The 23487-nt window shown below is 39.1% G+C and overlaps 1 protein-coding gene across 1 annotated transcript in view; it reads left to right on the forward strand.

Moving 5' to 3' along the window:
• The window catches only part of LOC126263128 (uncharacterized), a 200189-nt gene that overhangs the window by 158078 nt on the left and 18624 nt on the right, over positions 1 to 23487 (forward strand). Inside the window, exon 7 of the mRNA XM_049960153.1 lies at positions 19471 to 19683. Coding sequence (XP_049816110.1) covers positions 19471 to 19680 — 210 coding nt within the window. The 3' untranslated portion in view covers positions 19681 to 19683. The remainder of the gene's footprint in view (positions 1 to 19470; positions 19684 to 23487) is intronic.

A 23487-nucleotide genomic window follows, 5' to 3' on the forward strand; every position in this document is an offset into this window, starting at 1 on the left:
CCTCTTAACATGAATTCAAGGAATAAATAGCTGAAAACTATAGCCTTGTAGATTGAATAGTTCCAGAGACAGCAAGTCAATGCAGAAGGACCGGATTTTTTTTTACACTTGCACTATTAACTTTGAAATGATAAAAAGTACACTTCCAATTGGAATTAATTGACAAATGATGCAACAAACTAATCAGGAGACACCAAATGTTATTAAGAGATAATAATCAGAAAATGCCACCTTTTGAGCAATTTCACTATAACTATTCCCCTTAATAACTACTTTTATCATGACCAGACTGAAATTTATCACAGAACAAAGATTATCTACATTCTGTGAGAATAGAAGACTGTTTACAATGAATTCTGCCACTCAGCACATAACTAACAAATTCAAGCAAGAATAGGAATCATACAGTTAAAGAGACAGTTTATGGATGTGTTTGGAAGTGAATAATGGGTGGAGAGAGGGATATGGGAATTCTGGATGCAACAGAGAAAAAAAAGAACACATGGATAACGTATGTGCAAGATACAGAGAACCAAAAGTGTGTAATAAAAGGGAAATAGTGTGTGTGTTGTGTCTGTCTGTGTGTGTGTCTTTTGGACAACTGTTGAAAGAATGATGCAGTACCAGGGGGGAAAGGGGGGGGGGGGGGGAGCAACTGCGGCACCCTATAGCTCTCAGGAATGGCAAAAAATATATAGTGTAGTCAGGTGTTTTTCTTGATTTAAAAATCTGTATTACACAGATTTTTAACAATGTCAGAATTGGAAATTTTTATGACTGCTGACAAGTTGCCATTCATCTTCCAAAATATAAATGTTTAAAATACTCCGTACTTCCAGATCTAGCCCCCCCCCCCCCTCCCCCTTCCACCACCACCTTCCTCCCACCTGCTACAATCTATCGCATTGGTGCCCTTAAGTTAAAAGGAGAACCAGTGGGTTGTGACAGATACAATAAATACATTAGTGTAGGAAAGAGAAGTACAGGAACAGATTGCATGTTATGGAAATATACTTATCATTCGGTCATCTTTATTCATCGTTGACCATAATGGCATAGGCTCCATGTCTCATACATAATATAAATATAGTTAATTACATACACTTTACAGACATTTAACTATAGATTCTGAATTTTAACATATGTTCACAATCTGTACATGAAAAAAACATATTTTATATTATAAAATGAATTTTCAGTCAACCAGTTACACAATTTTCCTTGAAATAATTTACAGGATGTGGACCATGCCAAGGCTGGTAATTTGTTAAAGATTTTTATTGAGCTGACTTTGGGGGAATAGGCTGCTTTAAAGGGTCTGTGTCTTTTGATTTTTCCCCTAGTGTTGTGCTTGTGTATATCTCCTATTAATTGAAATTCTTTTACATTCAGTTTAACGTATAGTGATGAGACATATATACAAAGAAATACAGTACTAAGTATATCAAGTTTCCTAAAGAGGGAGCAGCAGTGCTATAAATTTTTTCTTATGACACTTTTTTTTGTATTTTTCAATGTATCAGTTGCATGTGAGTGTGCCCAAGTGTAAGGAACAGAATTTGACCATGAGGCAGAGGTGAGAGATTGTGTGTGTGTGTGTGTGTGTGTGTGTGTGTGTGTGGTGTGTGTGTGTGTGTGTCTGTCTGTGTGTGTACTTGGGCTTTGCAGCATGACTCCTCGCAGACCAGCAATAAAAAGATGTCTGTCACAAAATTTCATCCGGCAAGTACATCCAGCAGAAAAAGGATGTTAAAAGAGTGGCAATCTGGCAACACTGTAACCATATGTAGGGTAAATACTTGTTCAGCAAATATTAATCTTGCTGTGAAGTTGATGCAGGAGGTTGATGGTTCGATTCTGGGTTGAGGCATATGTTTTTTGTTTGGTAAATGTGGTCCAGGTGGTACAGTATCTGGCATCTTAACCACCAACAGCAATTGCAGCAGTCCTCTAGAAAACATTTGCACTTACATACTACAATCGTAGAAATGCAAGCTTAGTCAACTTTGAAAGAAGCCCTTTCCACGTCGTTGCATGAATTTATTTGCACCACTTCATCTAATACATATGAAACCTATTTTCTTTGTACCCTTCTCCGATGTCCTATCGATTAGCACCAACCACTATTGTTGCCTCATTCTGGTCCATTACATTTTGTTAGGGGCTTTTGTTATCAGTAGGATTTGCAACGTGCTTTGCAAATAATGTCCAAACTCTGTTACTATTTGTGTGTGTTATCACCATGGTCCCACTAATTATGCCTTTCAACATTGTGTCTCGTAACTGCATGCTGTTTAGTATGTATCTCAATTCATTATTATTAATATTATTATTCTATCAATATGACTGTGAAAACATCACATCTCTGACCATCAGGGAAACAGTGTAATTCAAAACCTAACATTTCATAATTAGCGGTGTCTGGATGAATCATGCAGAACAATATCTGTCAGAGGGGTAATGTGCGTTAGGTGGAAAAGTGCTTAGGACTGATGGTGTGCTTATACTGTATGCGCTGTCCACCAGATAGGGACTAGTTACAAGTGGAGTGATGTGCCTGTGGCAGACTCCAATGTTCATGTGTACACATATCAAATTTTCTCATTGTAAACCTCTAAACCAGAGTGGCAGACAATGAATATGTGGGTATGCTTCTAGTCCTTGGTGCATCTGATAACCGGGCTGGTGTTGTCACTCATGAATATGCTGCTAGATATCCTCATCGATGCCATCCAGATGAAAATGTGTTTCATTGTCTGGAGCTGCACCTTTGGAAGTCAGGTTCTCTCCTTCTACAATCGCGTGACAGAGGTCATCCATGGACTCACCATATTCCAGCTACTGAGGAAGCTATTCTGGAGATCATACACCAAGAACCTCAGCAAAGTACACATAGCGTAGTAAGGCAGCTGCATATCATGCAATGCATGGTCATTAAAGTGCTGCACAAGCATGGGCCACACCCTTATCATTATGCTTTCATGCAACACCTACATCCTGCAGATCGCCATCAGCAGATGCAATTCTGTGAATGGTTCCAATGACAACAGGAAACCGATGATGACTTCGTGAACAGCGTGCTATGGTCGCATGAAGCAGCTTTCACTTTTGAGGGTGTCTTCGATATGAGGTTAACATGTATGTCACCCATTAGTGTGGATATCAAGTTCCCTTTGGTATCAACGCCTGGGCCAGAATATTGGCTGACAGGTGTTTGGACCCCTACATGTTGCATGACGGGTCGACTGCGTAAAGGTATCATGCATTCCTCTCAAACTACCTGCCTGATGTGCTGGGAATTAATGTGTGACAGTATTTGAACATAACATTTCCAGGGAAGTGGCTCAGACATGGAGGTCCAGTTGTATGACCACTGTGTTCACATGACCTAAATCCCCTGGATTTCTTTATGTGGGGACATCTGAAGGAGCACGTGTACTCTACTCCACTGATGAATGTGGATGGTAGCGTGAGTTTGTGCTACTCTTATTACTGTGGATGCAGCTTTCCTGCAAGGGGTCCAGAGCTGTATGATGCGGCGGGTTGCACAACGTTTGGACATGCAGGGCGGTCGCTTTGAGCATCTGTTGTTCTGAGGACAATTTATTCTGTTGTGAAGGTCATGTGATCATTAATATGGACATTATTATTGTCACTGGTTGCTAATGTGGGACACCTGTGTACTCTCATTACATTTAGTATAGATGACAAGTAGATGTGCTATTGTACTGTGCTAGCATCTTCAGCATCTCGAAATTGACATTGTTTTTATAGTTATTCTGTCCTGTGTCAGGTTATTTGTTTCAGCTGTCTATTTCCTATTTGTCTAACCATGTATTTGTTATGTTCAGCGTTACAAACACTTCTATCTCTTTCTACTGGAGTCAAATTTACATTTCCTTTGTTTCTTTCACAGTAGTGCATCATGTACAAGCATCTCTTAGATGACAGTGAAAACACTATTTGTGGTTTAAGCTATCAGTAGAACATAATTCACAGCTTTTTAATATAACTGAGCAAGCAGCAGCATTTAGCAAAGTAATAATTTTCCGTCTAATTCACTAGGGTACATTCAAGCAGTGTAAGCAGTTTTTAAGAACTGTACTTGATAAAAGCTCTCATGTTAAACACATAATGGTTGTCTTTCAGAGTAAGGGGAGGCCACGATGTTGGGATAACAGATTTCCTTCAAACTTTGTACACCTTTAGTAGGCCATTAAAACAACATAATGTGCAAGTAGTAAGGTGCACTAATATGGCAATTCTAAGAAAATCGCAAGAGAAGTTTTACTTGTCTATCATGTCACATGTATCTGTGCATAGGTTCTGGTGTTTAGAGTTCATGGCATTTTAGATTCATAAGATGAATGTGTATGAGGCAACGTTTCGACTACCGCTCGTACTTAATTTTCAATCTATATTTTTTCATCACTGGTCATATTTAATTTAAATGACATTTGAGATGTAATATAATTAAAAAATCACATGTATTTGCATGAAGTTTTAGTGAATGTCATGTTATTTGGCTACTTACAATTTTTAATTAAATTTAGTTAATAGAACAATCATATTTATAACTATTGACAAGTGAATGGTTGGTTAATTCAGGGAAGGGACAAAACAGAAAGGTCATCAGACCCATCAGATTAGGAGAGGGAGGAGAACCATCCTGGCATTTTCCTGAAGCGATTTAGGGAAATCATGGAAAACCTAAATCAGGATGGCCCGACACGCATTTGAACCATAGTCCTCCAGAATATGAGTCCAGTGTGCTAACCACTGTGCCACCTCACTTGATCAAGTGAATGAAGAAGCACGTAGAGTTTTCATGAAAATGTATGCCTGTCATGATTTGTGAAACCCCTTATACATGCAATCTGGTAAGGCACCAAGAACTACATTCTACCTCGATGCTTCGAGCTGCAGACACAGAGGCAGGCCCCATTTGGCAGTTAACCTGTGTAGAGGTGAGACATTACTAATGTAGCAAGAATGAATAGTGTAGGGGCAAATTTATTGAATATCATAGAATTTACGATTGTTCTAAAAAAATGAATGTTTGAGCCCGTCACCTCATACTCATCCCTTTCATGAAGCTCGAATGCTAACCACTTGACCACCATGAACTGTAATGTCTGGTGCCTATGCACAGATGCATTAGCTACATAATAGATCCATAAAATTTCTCTTGTGATTTTCTTGAAATTGTCAGACTAGTACACTTTCTACTTGCACATTATGTTGTTTCAATGGCCTACTAAAGGAGCACAAAGTTTGAAGTAAATCCATGATCCCAATGTTTTGGCCTCCCCTTGTAAGTATACCGTTGAAGTGTATTGCTTGTATGTACACCACATCTCATATGTATTATAAATGCACAAATTCGTGTGTGAGTATGCTTGTTACTCCTTCATGCTGAAATGCCTAGATGGATTTGATTTGGAAGAAATCTGGAGTGGAATTAGCTTATACCCTGAATTAACACATAGGCTATTTTTAAAAGTGAGTAGTAAAAGATATTAATGTACAGAATTACAAATTATTTAGGAGTAAGGGAGACTACTCATCAACAGGCAGAAGCACTGCATTGTCGATAGGCACACAAACCAAAGATACAGAGTTTTGCTAGCTTTCGGAATGAACTTCCTTTTTCAAGTGTACAGAAAAAGCATGTGCATGTGCTCGCGCGCACACACACACACACACACACACACACACATGTCTGGCTCCCTACATTGTGCTCAGTCGACGGCCAGCTCGTTGTTCTTGGCTCACTGTGAGTGTGCTGGGGTGAGATGGGCTGCAGGGTGGGGTGGGTGAGGGATGGAGGGGAGCAGGGGGCTAGGGAGGAGGTTGGGCGAAGTGTCTAGTAGCTTGTTCAGAAGTGTGGAGCTGTCAGTGAGCTAGCTAGGAGTGCAGGTAGAGGGGCTGGTGGCAGACAGCTGGGCATTCAATTTCACAGACTAGGGCATGAGACAGCAGCGCACAACTAGCTGACACAAATTGGGCATGGTACTGGGACAGGGGATAGTGTACACACATACACACACACACACACACACACACACACACACACACACACACACACACTTTAGTTTAGGCCACGGAGGTTACGAGAATGAGGGATGTGCTGTAAGGATTGCTCCTGTCTGCACAGCTTAGAAAAGCTGGTGGTGGTGATGATGGGGATCCAGGTGGCATGCCTTATGAAGCAGCCATTGAAATCTTGCGTGTTGCCCTCTGCTGCATGTGTGCTACTAGGTGGTCCACATTTTTTTGGCAACAGTTCAGCAGTGGACATTCATTCTAGTTGACAGCTGGTTGGTTGTCACACCAATGTAAAATGGTTTGCAGTGGTTGCTGGAGAGCTGGTATATACCATAGCTTTCACAGGTGGCCTGGCCTCTGATGGGGTAGGATGAGCCTGTGACAGGACTGGAGTAGGTAGTGCTGGGTGGGTGGCTTAGGCAGGTCTTGCACCTGGATCTTCCACAAGGGTTGGTCCCTGTGGCAGGGTATTGGGAGCAGTAGTGGCATAGGATGGACTAGGGTGTTGTGGAGGTTAGGTGGGCAACGTATCACCAGTTTGGGAGGCGTTGGGAATGTCTTGGGTACAATGTCTCTCATTTAGGGGCATAATGTTAGATAGTCAAAGCCCTGACAAAGGATGTGGTTCAGTCATTCCAGTCCTGGGTGATATTGGGTGACAAGGGCGGTGCTTCTTTGGGATTGGTTCTTGGGATGGATGTGAGGATCAGGTGTGGGTGAGGATACAGCATGGAGGATCTGTTTATGTATTAGGTCTGTAGGGTATTGCCCTTCTGTGAAGGCCTTTGTGAGGCCTTGCAGTATACTGGAGAAGGGAGTTCTCATCACTGCAGATGTTTCTCCAACATGTGGCCAGGCTGTATGGGAATGATCTTTTGCTGTGGAAGGGGTGACATCTGTCAAAGTGCAGGTGCTGTTGGTGAAACATGGATCTGATGTGGACCAATGTGTGGATGGAGTCATCTAAGAGGAGCAGATTGACATCTAGGAAAGTGGCACAATGCATGAAGGAGGACCAGGTGAAGTGGATGGGAGAGAAGCGTTGAGATCGTGGAGGAAGGAGAATAAGGTGTCCTGGCTATGGGTCCAGTTTATAAAGAAGTCATCAGTAAACCTGAAGCAGACCTGGGGTTTGGGGTTTTGGGAAGCCAGGAATGTCTCCTGTAGATGGCCCATGAAGAAGTTGGTGTAGGAGAGTCCTATGCAGGTGGCCATGGCTGTGACACGAATTTGTTTGTACACCTTCCCTTCAAAGGTGAAGTAATTGTGGGTTAGGATGTAGCTGGCTACGTATATGAGGAATAAAGTGGTGGTTTTGGAATCTCCAGGGCACTGGGGAGGTAGTGTTCAATTGTGGCAATGCCATGGGCCTGAGGGATGTTGCTGTATAAGGAGGTTTCGTCAATGGTGATGAGTAGGGACCCACGAGGTAAGGGTGTTGGGAGGATGGAGAGGCGGTGCAGTAAGTGATTGTTATCTTTAATGTGACAGCTAGGTTTTGGACAATTGGCTTCAGATGTTGGTCAACAAGGGCTGAGATTCTTTTGGTGGGGGTACCGGAATTGTTAAGTTTGTGGATTTTGGGGAGCTTGCAGAAGGCGGGTGCATGGGAGTAGGGAGATGGATTCAGAGGAGAGGTGCTGGGAAAGGCCTAAGGATTGGAGAGATTGGAGGTTATGTTGGATCTCTGGGATGGGGTCACTTTGCAGAGCTTGTAGGTGGAGGTGTCAGACAACTGTCTGAGTCCCTCTGCCATGTAGTCACTTGGGTTCGTCACAACAGCGGTGGAACCTTTGTCTCCTGGATGGATGATCAGATCAGGATCAGTGTAGGAGGATCACGGTTGGATGGTGGTGGAAAGTGGGACAGACAGGGTATTGGCATTAGTTAGAGGTGTTGGTGGCAAAGAAGTGTTTTCACTGTAGGGAATGGGAAGAGGATAGTAGGTCTTTCGCAAGTCCAACATAGTTAAATCTGGGAGTTGGGCTGAATATGAGGTATATGGATAGGACTGAAACTTCAGTGGGGCTGAGGATTTTGGTGGTGAGGTTAACAACAGTGTTCTGGTGTTATTTTGGTTCTGGATTTCATGGAGTGTTGGTAGGAGGTTCTGGACGATGTGGTAAGTTGGAAAGGTCTGCTAGGCAGGGTCTTGGGTGCTATAAGGGTTTGACAAGGAGAAATACTGTGAGTAGGATTGTGGTTGAACAGTGATGCCCCAAGGTGGGAGTAGGATTCCAGCAGGCTGAATAACTTGTGGAGGAGGTGAATGGAATGTTCTTCTAGGTGTTGGAGTGCCAGGATTTCAATTTGGATGATGAGTTGTAGGTAGTGGGGACCGCACAGTAACAGTATTTTGCCAAGGGAGTGGGAGTGGTTCAGGGATGTCTGTTCCATGAAGACATGTTTTTGTAGAACAAGGTTTGTGAGGGAAAGGGACTGGCAGAATATGAAAAGGTGAACTGTTCAGTTTCACTAATCATATGCCCATTCTCTGAAATTAAAACATCAGGTTTTGTTGAGTTGTGTGTTAAAAACTGGAAAAACTGTGTCTTACTGTGATTTAGCATTAGTTATTTTCTACAAGCCATGAACTTATGTCAGAACTGCACTATTTGAAACTTAGCCAATGTTGCACACAACATCCTCTACTACCAAGCTAGTGTCATCAGCAAACAGAAATATTTTAGAGTTAACCGTAATACTAGAGGGCATATCATTTATGTAAATAAGGAACAGGAGTGGCCCCAACACTGATCCCTGGGGCACTCCCCACTTGACTGTACGCCACTCAGACTCCACATCACAGCCATTCTCAACATAGTGAATAATGACCTTTGGCTGCCTGATGCTAAAGTAAGAGGTGAACCAGTTGTGAGCTACTCCCCATATTCCTAAATGGTCCAAATTCTGGAGCAATATTTTGTGATCAACACTATCAAACACCTTAGTTAAATACAAAAATATGCCTAGCATTCGAAACCTTTTGTTTAACCCATCCAGTATGTCACATAGAAAAGAGAATATAGCATTTTCAGTTGTGAAACGGCTTCTAACACCGAACTGTACATTTGATAGCAAATCGTATGACATAAAAGATCAATTATCCCTACGTACACAGTCTTCACTGATGGGATAGAAATAGGTCTAAAATTGTCTACATTATCCCTTTCTCCCTTTTTATAAAGCAGCTTTACTACTGACTACTTTAATTGTCCAGGAAACTGACCATTCCTAAAGGAAAAATTACAAATATGGCTAAATACAGGGCTAACATGTGCAGCACAGTACTTCAATATTCTGCTAGGCACTCCGTCATATCTATGAGAGTCTTTAGTCTCCAGTGATTTAATTATTGACTCAATCTCCCCCTTGTCTGTATCACAGAGGAGTATTTCAGCCATCAATCTCAGAAAGGCATTTGCCAAGAAAGTTATGATTCCCTGTAGAAACTAAATTTTTATTTAATTCACCAGCAATGCTCAGAAAACAATTGTTAAATACTGTACATATATCTGACTTATCAGTAACAGAAATATTTTTACTATGAACTGACTTTATACCGTCAACCTTGTGCTGCTGACCGGACACTTCCTTCACAACTAACTATATGGTTTTGATTTTATCCTGTGAATTAGCTATTCTATTTGCATACCACATACTCTTTGCCTTCCTTTCATTTTTAAGCACCTTACAATACTGTTTATAATAGGCTACTTTAGCTTGATTGTGACTACTTCTAACATTTTGATATAATTCCTGCTTTGTTCTACATGATATCCTTACCCCACTAGTCAGCCACCCGGAGATGCCTATAACTGCTAGTACCCCATTTAGAATCTTCTAATGGAAAACAACTCTCAAAGAGCTTGAGAAATGTGTTAAGGAAAGCATTTTATTTGTCATCTATGTCATCGGCACTATAAACATCCAGCCACTCTTGTTCCTTGACAAGGTTTAAAAAAACTCTCTATTACTGTTGGATTAACTTGCCAACATAGTTTGTAATTATATGTGACATTTGTTTGAGTGGAAAAGCCTTTGTGTTGAAATTTGTGCATCATGGTCTGAAAGGCTGTTCACCCTTTTACTAACAGAATGCCCATCTAATAATGAAGAGTGAATAAAAATATTGTCTATGGCTGTGCTACTGTTCCCCTGCACCATAATTGAAAAAAATAGTCTGCATCAGATCATATGAATTTAGGAGATCTACCAACATACTTTTTCTTGCACCATCATATACAAAATTTATATTGAAGTCACCATATATAACTAATTTCTGGTACTTCCTACAAAGTGAAACAAGAACCCTCCCTAGCTTGAGCAGAAATGCTCTGAAGTCATAGTTAGGGGACCTATAAACAACAAAAATTAGAAGTGTAGTTCCACTAGATTCAACTGCCTCTGCACAACATTCAAATATCTGTTCAGTGATATGTCTATGGACTCTAATGGAATACTGTTTTTTACGTACATGGCCACTCCCTCACCCCACAAGGAACTCCTTGAACAACAGCCAGCTAATCTATAATCTAGTAAAGGAAGCCTCTGAATTGTCAAATTGTTTAAGTGGTGCTCCGACATAACAAAAATTTCAGAGTCAACATCCATAAGCAATTTACTAACTTAATCTCTGATACCTCTTTTATTTTAATGAAATATGCTAATTCCTTCTCTACTTGGAAACATGATGTCCTCTGAAGGTGAGCCCTTAGTTAGAGGGACTTCCTTTAAGCAGGTATACCTATCAGCTGACTTCAATCTAAAAAAGGTGCAGCTCTAAAGCCAACTACTACAGGAATTTTTCCATGAATAATCCCACCACCACCTACAACATTGTCACCTATAAGCTTTGCCAGGCTCCCCTTCCCATACCTATTGAGCTGCAGACCATGCCTAGTGAAACCTGACCTATTGATAGACCCAACTGGCACCACTGAAATGTGACCCACGCCCTCTGCCATCAGTGCCCTCTCCAGTTCCACGTTAACGTGCCTAACAGCTGCATTAAGATGAGGTCGACCATGATGCTGAAGCAGCAGCATGAAATGCACATTAGTGCCACCAGTTTGAGTAGCTATCTTTACCAGGGCACCACCTACATCATATTCCCTGTTCCTGTCAAGACTGTTCCCTGCTCCATCCACTATCACTACCTGATCCTCCTTTGTAAAATTCCTACATAGCTCCCCTGTTCTGTCAGTCACCTGAGCCAACCCTGTCCAGGTCCTTTGCTGTTTCTGACAGAATTACAATGTCATCGGCAAACCTCGAAGTTTTTATTTCTCCTCCATGGATTTTAATTCATACTCCAAAATTTCTTTTGTTTCCTTTACTGCTTGCTCAATATAGAGATTGAATAACATCGGAGAAAGGCTACAACCCTGTCTCATTTCTTTCTCAACCACAGCTTCCCTTTTGTGCCCGTCGACTCTTGTAATTGCCATCCGGTTTCTGTACAAATTGTAAATACCCGTTTGCTCTCTGTATTTTACGCCGGCCACCTTCAGAATATGAAAGAGAGTATTCCAGGCAACATTGTCAAAAGCTTTCTCTAAGTCTTCAAATGCTAGAAATGTAGGTTTGCCTTTCCTTAATCTATCTTCTAAAATAAGTTGTAGGGCCAGTATTGCCTCATGTGTTCCAACATTTCTATCGAATCCAAAATGAACTTCCCTGAGGTTGGCTTCTACCAGTTTTTCCATTTGTCTGTGAAGAATTCACGTTAGTATTTTGCAGCTGTGACTTATTAAACTGATAGTTCGGTAGTTTTCACATCTGTCAACACTAGCTTCCTTTGGGATTTGAATTATTATATTCTTCTTGAAGTCTGAGAATATTTCGCCTGTCTCATACATCTTGCTCACCAGGTGGTAGAGTTTTGTGAGGGCTGGCTCTCCCAAGGCTATCAGTAGTTCTAATGGAATCTTGCTACTCCCGAGGCCTTGTTTCGACTTAGGTCTTTTAGTGCTCTGTCAAACTCTTCACGCAGTATCATATTCATTTTCATCTACGTCCTCTTCCATTTACATAATATTGCCCTCAAGTACATATACTTCTTCCACCTTTTTGCCATCCCTTCTTTGCTTAGAACTTGTTTTCCATCTCAGCTCTTGATTTTTGTACAAGTGCTTTTCCTTTCTCCAAAAGTCTCTTTAATTTTCCTGTAGGCAGTATCTATCTTACCCTTTGTGATATATGCCTCTACATCCCTACATTTGTCCTGTAGCAGTCCCTGCTTAGCCATTTTACACTTGTTTTGATCTCACTTTTGAGACGTTTGTCGTCATTTTTGCCTACTTTTTCTTCTTCTTCTTCTTTGTGGATGCCTCACTTAGGACCATGCGTAATCGACATTTGTTGGCCTTCCTTTTTGCCCATAATTCCTTTATACTCAACAAATAGGCTAGTTTTCGTTGTGCAGACCATGTATGTCGGTTAGTTCTTCTCCTTTCTCCCTCAAAACCATGTGTGTTTGTGATTTTTCTGATTTCATTTCTGTCATGTAGATTTGGAGACTCTAACTTAGGTCTTTTTCATCTCTTTGTACCAGTTCGGTCTTATAGTTTTGTTCTTTAAAAATGTATGGATTTTGTGCATTAACCTGTTTGAGTCCATTCTTTCTAAATGCCCCATGAATTGGATTCTCCTCATATGCACTGTGTCTGTTATTTTGGAGATATTTTTATATATTTCTGCATTGGGTTTTGGATAATGTACACCATCTTTAGTTCTTGGTCCTAGGATTTTCCTCATTATTTTACCTTCTCTCACTTCTAATTCCCCTTTTAGTGTTCTGTGTTGAAGATTTAGTGTCTCAGATGCGTAGAGTGCTTCGGGTTTAATTATTGTTGTGTAGTGTCATATTTTGCAGTTCCATGGGAGACTCTTTTTGTTGTAAACATTTTTTGTTAGTTGAAGTGCCGTCTCCATTTTCTGGACTCTCGGTCAGACAGATTTCTTTTCATTACAATTTTCTGCAATACATTCCCCTAAATATTTAAATTCTTTTACTTGGTAGATGTAGTTATTACCAATTTTGAGATCAGAAGGTGCATCTTTGATGTCAGTCATAATTTTTTTTTTCAAATGAAATTTCTAATCTATTTTTGCTGCCTGCTCTTGTAATAATTCTGGCTATTTCTGTGCATTGGCAATGTCTTGGGTGATCAGTGCCATGTTGTCAGCAAATGCTAAACAGTCTAATTCTATGCCCATTCATTTTCGTCCCAGTCTGTGTGCTGGTACATCTGCTTTTCTCCATTCTCGAACAACTTTTTCAAGAGCACAATTGAAGAGCACTGGGGACAGTCCATTCCCTTGTCATATTCCTGTGTCCATTTCAAATTCTGTGCTCAATTCTCCGATAAATTTTGCTTTGGATTTAGTCTCCATGAGTGTTTCTTTTATGATGTTTGTTGTCTTTTGATCTAGTCCGAATTCTGCTAACACTGCAAAAAGGAATTCTCGGTCTGTACTGTCATATACTTTTTTAAAGTCGACAAACGTGATGACATAACTTTTGTTTGAAGTACTATGCAAATATTTCATCAAATTTTTCAAGTTAAGGATTTGTTCTATGCATGATCGATCTTTTCTGAATCCACCTTGCTATTCGCCTAGTTTTGAATCCAGGCGAGGTTCTGCTCGGTTTAGTAGGGCTTTAGACAGAATTTTGTATGTTATTGACAATAAAGAGATTGTTGGGGTCTGTTTTACTTCCTTTTTTGTACAGAGGATGTATGATTGCTGTTTTCCAATCTGTGGGGATTTTTTCAGTTTTCCAGATTTCATCTACAATTTCTTTGAGTTTTGCAATAAGATTTTCTCCTGCATTTTTCCATAATTCTGCAGTGATTTGGTCTTCTCCTGATGCTTTGTTATTTTTTAGCGACTGAATTATCTCTTTAATCTCCAGTAAACTTGGTGGCTTTGAGTCTGGGTTTCATTGTGTATGACGGAACTCAAATTTTTCTGCAGGCTTTCCACCATTCAGTAATTTAAAAAAGTATTTTGCAAGAATTTCACAGTTTTCGGTGTTGATATGGGCAATTTCTCCATGTTCATTTTTGAATTGGAGTGATGGAGGAGAGTACTTTGTTAATTTTTGTTTGATTGCTAGGTAGAAATTTCAGGAATTGTTTTTCTTGAAATCATCTTCTATGTCTTGCACTTTTTTGTAATCGTGTTTTTTACGGACTGTTTGTATTGCTTTTGTGACTGTTTTCCTGGTATCTTTTGATCTTCCAGGGTATTTCTGTTTTGCCACACCTGTTGTCTGAGTTGGTCACACTCATCTGTCCACCATGGGTGTTAATGTGTTCTTGTTTGTGGTGCTATAGTTTCAGCTGTTTTTAAAAATCCTGCTTGCAGTTGTTGCCAATTTTGTGGTTTTAAATGTTGTGTTTCTTTTGTAAATTGTTCATTACCATTTATCTTTTGTACATCATATTTACGGTGTGGAGATTTCTTAGTGAGCGTGGAGGGTAAAAATCGTAGGGGGAGACCAAGAAATGAATACACTAAGCAGATTCAGAAGGATGTAGGCTGCAGTAGGTACTGGGAGATGAAGAAGCTTGCACAGGATAGAGTAGCATGGAGAGCTGCATCAAACCAGTCTCAGGACTGAAGACAACAACAACAACAACAACATTTATCTTTTGTACATCATATTTACGGTGTGGAGATTTATTAGTGAATTTTCTTTTTTCTGAAATACATCTAGGGAGAATTTTGTTTGGTAATGGTCGGAATCTAGGTCTAGTCCATTAAGGACTTTAAGTTTCATGATTTCTACTGTATTTATGCAGGACATCATTATGTGATCCAACTGATATTCACCGAGTAATGGATTAGGTGAGATCCAAGTTTTGGTTTCCGAGTCTCTTTTCTTGAAAAATGTCAATTTGAAAAACAGTTGGCAGTTTTTGCAGATTTCAATGAGTTACATGTCATTTCGGTTGGTCTGTGTATGTCCTGACCATTTACCTACCCAATATCGATATTTTTCTTCTTTACCAATTTGTGCATTGAAATCACCCTTAAGGATTTTGACATGGGAATTTGGGATTTTTTGGAGAATATTTTCTAATTGGTTCCAGAATTCTTCTACTTCTCATATTTTGTTTTTGTTAGTGATGTTAGTTGGTGCATGTCCGTTGATTAGAGTGTATATCTTATTAGCTGATTTTATTGTCATTGTGGAGAGGCAACACGAGTAAGATTTGAAAGTCGTGACTGAATCAAGTATTGATTTATCTACTATAAATCCAGTTCCAAATTGTGGACAATTTGCCATGGCTCATTTTCCAGGTTTTCCTTTGTATATCCTGTATTCTGCTGAATCAAAAGGATTTTCATCTGTATATCATAATTCCTGAAATGCGATAATTTTGATTTTACGTTCTCTGGATTTGTCCAGGATGCTTTTTAGTTTTCCCATTTTTAAGAGAGAATTTATATTAAATGTCATTAGCCAAAGTCTTGATTTTGGTTTGATTTTGTTATATGGGGCTTTGAGGCACTCTGATTTACCTCCATGCACACTTCTGTGGTCTCCCCAGAATTCGAATAGACCACTTTCGGTTTTTCAACTGTGGGATTTGACCCACTGGGGTAATTTGTCTTTGAAGGTGCTGTGTCCATGTTGATTTATTTGGACTGAGTTTGTGACTGAAATTGAGATTTCAGTCTGGTTAAGCTCAGATCATCTGCCACAACATGTGGAACAGACGCTATAGGAGTACCGCCACTAACCTGTGAAACCGTCGTGCCCTTTGTCCAAATAACCTTGGACAATAGCTTTTATAATACCCCAAAAAGCAAGGTTGCCTCTTCTGCCAGTTCCACCATACCGATGATCTTCACCTCCGTCTTCAATGGCCATTGAGTTCTTCACCGTATCCCTGTCAAGGGGCCCTCACGAGGTACTATCACCTGGGCTAGGTGAACCAAGGTTTTATTATGAGGTGTTACTCCTCCCCCTCCTCCTTTTTCAACTGGGCTTGGGACCGACTATGGCAGAGCTTTTGCCTGCTTCATTTATTGCACTCCTTTCATCAATTAAATTCAATACATCTTCTGTTACCCAAGGATTTCTGCTAGCTCTCGTCTTTTTACCTACTTGTTCCTCTGCTGCCTTCACTGTTTCATCTCTCAAAACTACCCATTCATCTTCTACTGTATTTCTTTCCCCTGTTCTTGTCAATTGTTCCCTAATGCTTTCTCTGAAATTCTCTACAACCTCTGGTTCTTTCAGGGCCCATCTCCTTAAATTTACACCTTTTTGCAGTTTCTTCAGTTGTATTCTACAGTTCATAACCAGTAGATTGTGGTCAGAGTCCACTTCTGCCCCTAGAAATGTCTTACAATTTAAAACCTCGTTCCTGAATCTCTGTCTTACCATTATATAATCTATCTGAAACCTTCCAGTGTCTCTAGGCCTCTTCCACATTTACAACCTCCTTTCATGATTCTTAAACCAAGTGTTAGCTATGATTAAGTTATACTCTGTGCAAAATTCTAGGAGGCGGCTTCCTCTTTCATTCCTTACCCCCATTCCATATTCACCTACTACTTTCCCTTCTCTTCCTTTTCCTGCTATCAACTTCAGTCCCCCATGACTATTACATTTTCGTCTCCCTTCACTGTCTGAATAATTTCTTTTATCTCATCATGTTTCTTCAATCTCTTTGTCACCTGCAGAGCTATTCTGCATATAAACTTGTACTACAGTGGTAGGCTTGGGCTTCATGTCCATCTTTGCTACAATAATGTGTTCACTATGCTGTTCATAGTAACTTACCTGTGCTCCTATTTTTTTATTCATTATTAAACCTACTCCTACATTATCTCTATTTGATTTTGTATTTATAATCCTGTATTCACCTGACCAGAGTCTTGTTCCTCCTGACACTGAGCTTCACTAATTCCCACTGTATCTAGATTTAACCTATCCATTTCCCTTTTTAAATTTTCTAACCTACCTGCCTGATTAACGTTCTGATAGGCACGCGTATGTGTCAGATATGTAGCGTACTTCAGTCCTGGTCACTGCCCGCTACGGTAAACAGCATAGCAACACATGTTTCATATCTGAGGAATATGCGCAACCCTCCATGTAAGTTTTTAACTTTGCATTTTCCATTATTTATTATTAAACGTTTAATGCTTATTAGTAATTTAAAGTAGTGTACATGGTGAATTTGCATATGTCTCGAATCAACAATGAAATTAAACTGAATTGTATGTGTCAGATATGCGTGAACTTCAATGCTTGTACCATGTTATTTATTCAGTTTCGTATCATATTTATTTCTTAGGTACTATGGGGCATAAAGAGATGTATAATTTAAACAATCCTTTGGATGTTGAAGCTGTGATAAATGCAATTCTGCGTGATACCGACAATGAGGATGATCAGGACAACAGTTTTACAGAGGGCAGTGACACCGATGAAGAAGACCACGTATCGGAAAGAGATGGAGATTCTGCTATGGAACTGAATGCTCAGTCCAGCTGAGAAGACGATGAAGATTAGAGCACCAAATCGACATTACAAGCTGTTCATGGAACAATAAAAAAATAATCGAGGTTTGGTCATGGCAAAAAAAGCTGAGGAACAGGCAAAGACGAGGTAAACTAAATATTTTACTTCATCTGCCTGGAGTAATCGGACCTGCAAAAATCATGACTAATATTCTAGATTCATGGAAATGCCTCACCTGTGACACAATGATTCAGCGTATTGTAGAAAATACAAACAAATTTATTCTTACAATACAAGATAACTATTCTCGTTCAAGATCACTGAACAGACAGACACAGTGGAAATGAAAGCCTTATCGGGGCTGCTTTATCTCACTGGGGTGTACCACACAAATCGTCTGAATCTCAACAACTTATGGCGAATGGATTACTTCCTAACCATTGTGAGTATAAAAATATTTAAGTTTTTAATGTGATCTATTCATTTTGATGATGTGAAAACAAGAGGAGAATGAAGAAAAACTGACTGCATAGCTCCTATGAGAATTAATTTTTGAAGAATTTGTTGTGAATTGCCAAAAATGCTATTCACTTAGTGAAAAGTCACAGTCGATGAAAAACTCAAGGCTTTTCGAGGTAGATGCAGTTTCATAGAATATATGCCAAAAAACAAGCAAATATGGCATAAAAATTTGTGCTATAGTCGACTCTTGGCTATTTTATACATCTACTATGGAAATATACGTTCGAACCCAAACAGATAGTCCATTTAGTGTAAGTAATAAACCTTCCGATGTTGTGAAAAGGTTAGCAGCACCCATTTTCTACAGTGGTAGAAATGTCACGGCACAATTGGTTTATGGATTGTGATTTGGTAAAGGAATTGGCATCAAATAAATTTCATTCTTTGGCAATTATGTAAAACTAAGCTTCGAATTATTCCAGAATTCACAGCAACCAGAAAATGAGAGTCCCACTCAAGTCTGTTTGATTTTTACAAAGAGGCAACACTTGTTTCATATGTGCCAAAAAGTACAAGAATGTTTTGTTGATATCCAGCCTTCTCAACAATGGAAAAATTTATGGAGGAGCAGGTGACCTCAAGAAACCAGAAATTATAACTTCTTATGATCACACAAAAGAAGGCATTGACACTGCTGACAAACTTTGTGGGTCTATCAACATTGCAAGAAACACAGAGTGATGGCCTTTGGTGGTGTTTTTTTCGATGATGAGCATTGCTGCCATAAATTAAGTTATAATCTGGAAAGGAACACCAGCAATAATCTCAAGAGTAGAAAATATCTCAGATATCTTTCAAAAAAACTTGTGCAGGAACGTGTAAAAGGATAAGTACTAAAGTAACTGGAGACTTCGTGCAAAAGTTTTAAATGTGTTGAACACAGAAGATGAACACCAACAGCAATGAAGAAGAGGAGAAGAAGAAGATCAACCTCAGGAGCCTCTGAAAAAAATGTAGTCCATGTTTAGTCAGTAAGAAAATGAGAATCAACCGTTTCAAATGTGAAATACGAGGGTAATCCCAAAAGTAAGGTCTCCTATTTTTTTATAAGTACATAGATCTGTTTATTTCTACAATGGTTTACATCAGTTTACAGCTTGAACATTTAGCTATTTTTTGACATAATCACCATTTCTGTCGATGCATTTTTGTAGACGCTGTGGCAGTTTTGTATGCCCATGTCATACCAGCTCGCTGCCATGCTGTTCAGAAAGTTGCTGTTCAGAGAGTTGCAGATGAGTAGACCAGCATATCAGAATCTGTGTGTGATGAGTTTACGGTCTTTAACTTTTATTGTACATTTATTGTGGTGTTAACAAGATCATAAAAGTTCCAGATGCTTGTATGTCTCAAATATAAAACCATTTTAATAACAGTGGAGACCTGAGAAAACAATTTTCTTTTTGCAGCCACATCGTGTTGTGATGCCTGATCAAGCATCAGTGCGGAGCCGAGCACGCCATGCTGTGGTCTTCTTTGTGCACCCTGATAACAACACTCCCCTCACTCCATTGCCAAGTCATGTACAGCTGACAAACAACCCCTCACCAATACTTCCAAGGTCTGTCCAGACAGCCTATCAGTACCTACAGATGCGTTTTGGTGATACCTATGCATGACAAGTAAGTGAAGATTGTTGTTAAGGCATGAAAAATCTACCAATGAAAAACAGCCTTGACACAGTACCTATTATTGTAGTAAATAGTTTCTTTTGACTTCACTGAACTTTCATATTTGTCTGTTTTATGAAGGTAGCCTCCAAGAAAGCATTCAGTAGGCCTACACAAAAAATTTGTCCAAAATGAAGTGATTTGAGAGCTACTGCTGATTAATTAATGCATAAATGAGAACCATCTTCTCATGTTCTCCATCGCCCTTTCTTAAGTTTTTTTTTCCGCTGTATGTTCTGCTGCTTGTACTTTCAGCATCAAGTGGACTTTCTGGACAGTAAATAAATAAATGGTTTATTTGTCCATAATAACTTAATGGTTGTGGACATAGTCAGTTTACAAACACAACAACGTTAAAAAAAAGTTAAGAAGTAAAGATAAATTATACACAATAACATTAAAAATCCTTGATGGATTACAAACATTTATCAGTTAACAGTTGCTTTAATTTTGTCTTAAATATGTTTCATTTTAGCAATTTTATATTATTTGTCAATCTGTTATAAAAATATCTCCTAGTAGAAAATGGACTATGATGTGTTGCTCTTGAACATATATGTTTTATGTATCAGACTCTTCAGAAAGATGTGCGCTACAAAATGAATATATTTTTGAAAATTCAATTTTTAAAATTTTTGATGTCGTATCTCAAACGCTCGAGGGAGGGGGGATTTCCACTTTTCTGACAGCTATGCATTAATCGCCTTGTAGAACAATGAAGTTATTTGTGTTGGTTTACTAAAGAAATTTGGCTTTTATTAATCTTTTACGCTGAGGCGGTCAACTTGTTTGAAACGAAGTGTTCAGTTCCACACTATTGGCTAATTTCAACTGCTCACTGCATTTCAAGTGCACATTTTCATCTTTTAGCACTTATGGCATTATGCCATAATAAAGAATCAAAATGAGTTAATACAGTACTGGTACTCCAAGAAAATTTACATCCCAAAACCCACTCTGAAAAGCTTAATGTCAGGTCGAGGCCTACTTCATTGGGAATCTGGACAGACGAATGTGCTTTTTAAGTATGCACTTTAAATGTGCCGTTTTAGTATGGTTCACAAAATTCCGATGCTTTTCGAGTATCGTCTGATGTCTTTTTTCTTTTGTGACATAATGTAAGATATTTTAATGTCTTACATGTAGGAACATACGGGCTTCCTGCGTCATAGCAGCTGCCAAAGTGTGGTGGCGCCTATTATCTGGCACTCTCTGACAACTACTGAAACAAGCCTATTTCTAACAAGTCGTGGGAAAATATTGCGAATGGTGGTTTGAAAAGTGTTACTTTCAAAGTAAATTTCCTTTTACACAAGTTGAACTATGTGCGAGTGTACGATGAATTTCTTAAAACACAGAGCGTTTGATGAAGAGCCACTTAGAAGTATTTTGAGCACAGATCAGACATTCATGTCATCATTATGAGAAAATTGATGTAGTGTTACAGGAAGTTCTCTCTCCTCTGTGCTTGCTATTTTATTTTTGGAAATCTTTGAGGACAAGTCACTGGAATCAGCTAAAAATGTTACTGGCACGTATGTGTGATATATCTTAAAGTGTAACGTGCAAAAAATATCAACATTATATGCAAAAACTTAGCTTCTCTTGCAGCTTATTAACCTTAGAGATCAATATTATATGTGAAAGCTTTGCTTTTCTTATATCAACACTATGTATATTAATTTAAAACATTAACTTTTCCGGTTTGTGTATCCGTGCTACATAAGTGATGTTGCTATTAGCTGACTACATCACGTGTCCTGTGTTCTGAATATCCACTGTCATCGACTGGCAGGATCATGTGACATGAGCTATGAATGGCTTACAATAGCGCATCACAATCTCAATTACAATGATTTGGAAAGTAACATGCGGTGTTTGGTGGAATTTGAATTTATACTTTTGTAATATGAAAATATGCAGTGTACATGTTGCTGCACATCAAAAATCTTTCCAAAAGGAGTTTTCTTCCCTGAGTTTCATTTTCTAAAGTGCCGGGAAATTCTACATCAGTGTATAAAAACATAACCATTCAAACGATTGATAAGTTTTACAGTTCCGAGGGAAAATATGCTGTCACTTAATAACACGGAAAAAGTGTGTTTTCATCTGGGAGTAAGTGTATTTTTAACCCTGTGCCATTGTAATTCTGATCTATTAGTTTTGCTCACTCATTGGCATTTAATGGTTCAATTTCTTTCAGAATACTCTCATCTATAGTATGAGCATTCTGATTTTCTGGATTAACAAAGTTCCAGAATCTTTCAACACATTTTCCCACAACAACATACTGCAAAACAATAACCAACTGAAGTTTGCAAGAAACATCTGTGCTTTCATCCGCAGTTATTGCAACATAATTGGCATATTTTATTTCTTTACGAACTTTGTCATGGTAGAGTTCCAACGTGCACCGTAGCAGTTCGTTCAGAACGGTCTTAAAAATGCCTATGAACACTGATGCGTTAATGAGATGAACTTGAAGATGTGTATCCAGTGCCATGCCGAACTGAATTAGCTTGTAAAAAAACCCTTATTTTGAGAGGCATCAGATTCATCGTGGCCCCTGAGAGCCAGTTCCAAAGCACCAGTTCACAGTTTACAGTTACATTCAATATACATCTATTCTATTCTACACATTTGTTGTGGCTGTCAACTGTTTGTCTATATTGCGAATCTAATTTCTGCTGAATGTTGGTCTTGCCTAAAAATGAAAGACTAGGCACATTATTCATGTGTCGCTTTGACATTTCATGTCTTACACCAATGAACATACCCCCCCCCCCTCCCCCCCGCCCCCACACCAAAAAAAAAAAAAAAAAAAACCACCCATTGCTTTCTTCACAACCACAAATCCATTTCTTCTTTTGGTATTTTGGTAAATTTCTGGATTGAACTTACGGCATTGATTTTTTTCTTTGCTACTACAAATTCAGATTCAGGAGTGGCCTACCTAGTGTTTTTTATCTGAGAGTCCTGTTGCTAAATGACGTTTTTAATAACTCACTTACTTTACTTTTCCCTTACAGATAACACTGTGCATATTCTGTATATACCCGGTCAATTACCTGACCTCGCAATAACTACATGTTTGTACAGAACTGTATTGCACGAACGTAATGAACAGAAATACTACACCTTTGTATGGAAAACAGATGCTCAACATGCAGTGAATACATTAGTTTCTTTTTTTTCTGCAGCAATAGCCTTGCTGTTGGAAGATATACCAATATTGAAATAATGCCTGTTAGCTTCAAAATCTAAGGGCATAATTATATTCAAATTGCAAATAGCTATTTATAATGATATTTAAGTGTATTATTTCTGTATTCAATTTAATTATGCATTAATTAGCATTTAGGAATGCATTAGCATTAACTTGCAGAAAGATTGTAAAAATGGTTACAAGAAATCTGTGCCCCGATGTATTCTAACATGATCCCTAGAGATGGCAGATCATGCTTCTATAGGTCCTGCATTTTACTGCTCTCTGGCGGAAGGAACATAAAGCTCTGAGTCAGACCTCTGCCATAAGAAGCATGTAGAAACCAATGGCCAAGCCTTTCACACAACACTTATGAGGACAGACAGTGCCAATCTGCAGTTGGCTCCAGGTTTCAGAAATCTACCATGCAAGTGCGTGCAACGAAACGTGCCTCTTCAAATCAGAAAATACATACTCCAAAACAATGTTTTATGTGCAATTTGCATATGTTTCTCCTTCTTTCTTTTCTATGCAAGTGGTGCCATGGCACA

The sequence above is a fragment of the Schistocerca nitens genome, chromosome 1, assembly GCF_023898315.1.
Source record: "Schistocerca nitens isolate TAMUIC-IGC-003100 chromosome 1, iqSchNite1.1, whole genome shotgun sequence".
Taxonomy (NCBI): domain Eukaryota; kingdom Metazoa; phylum Arthropoda; class Insecta; order Orthoptera; family Acrididae; genus Schistocerca; species Schistocerca nitens.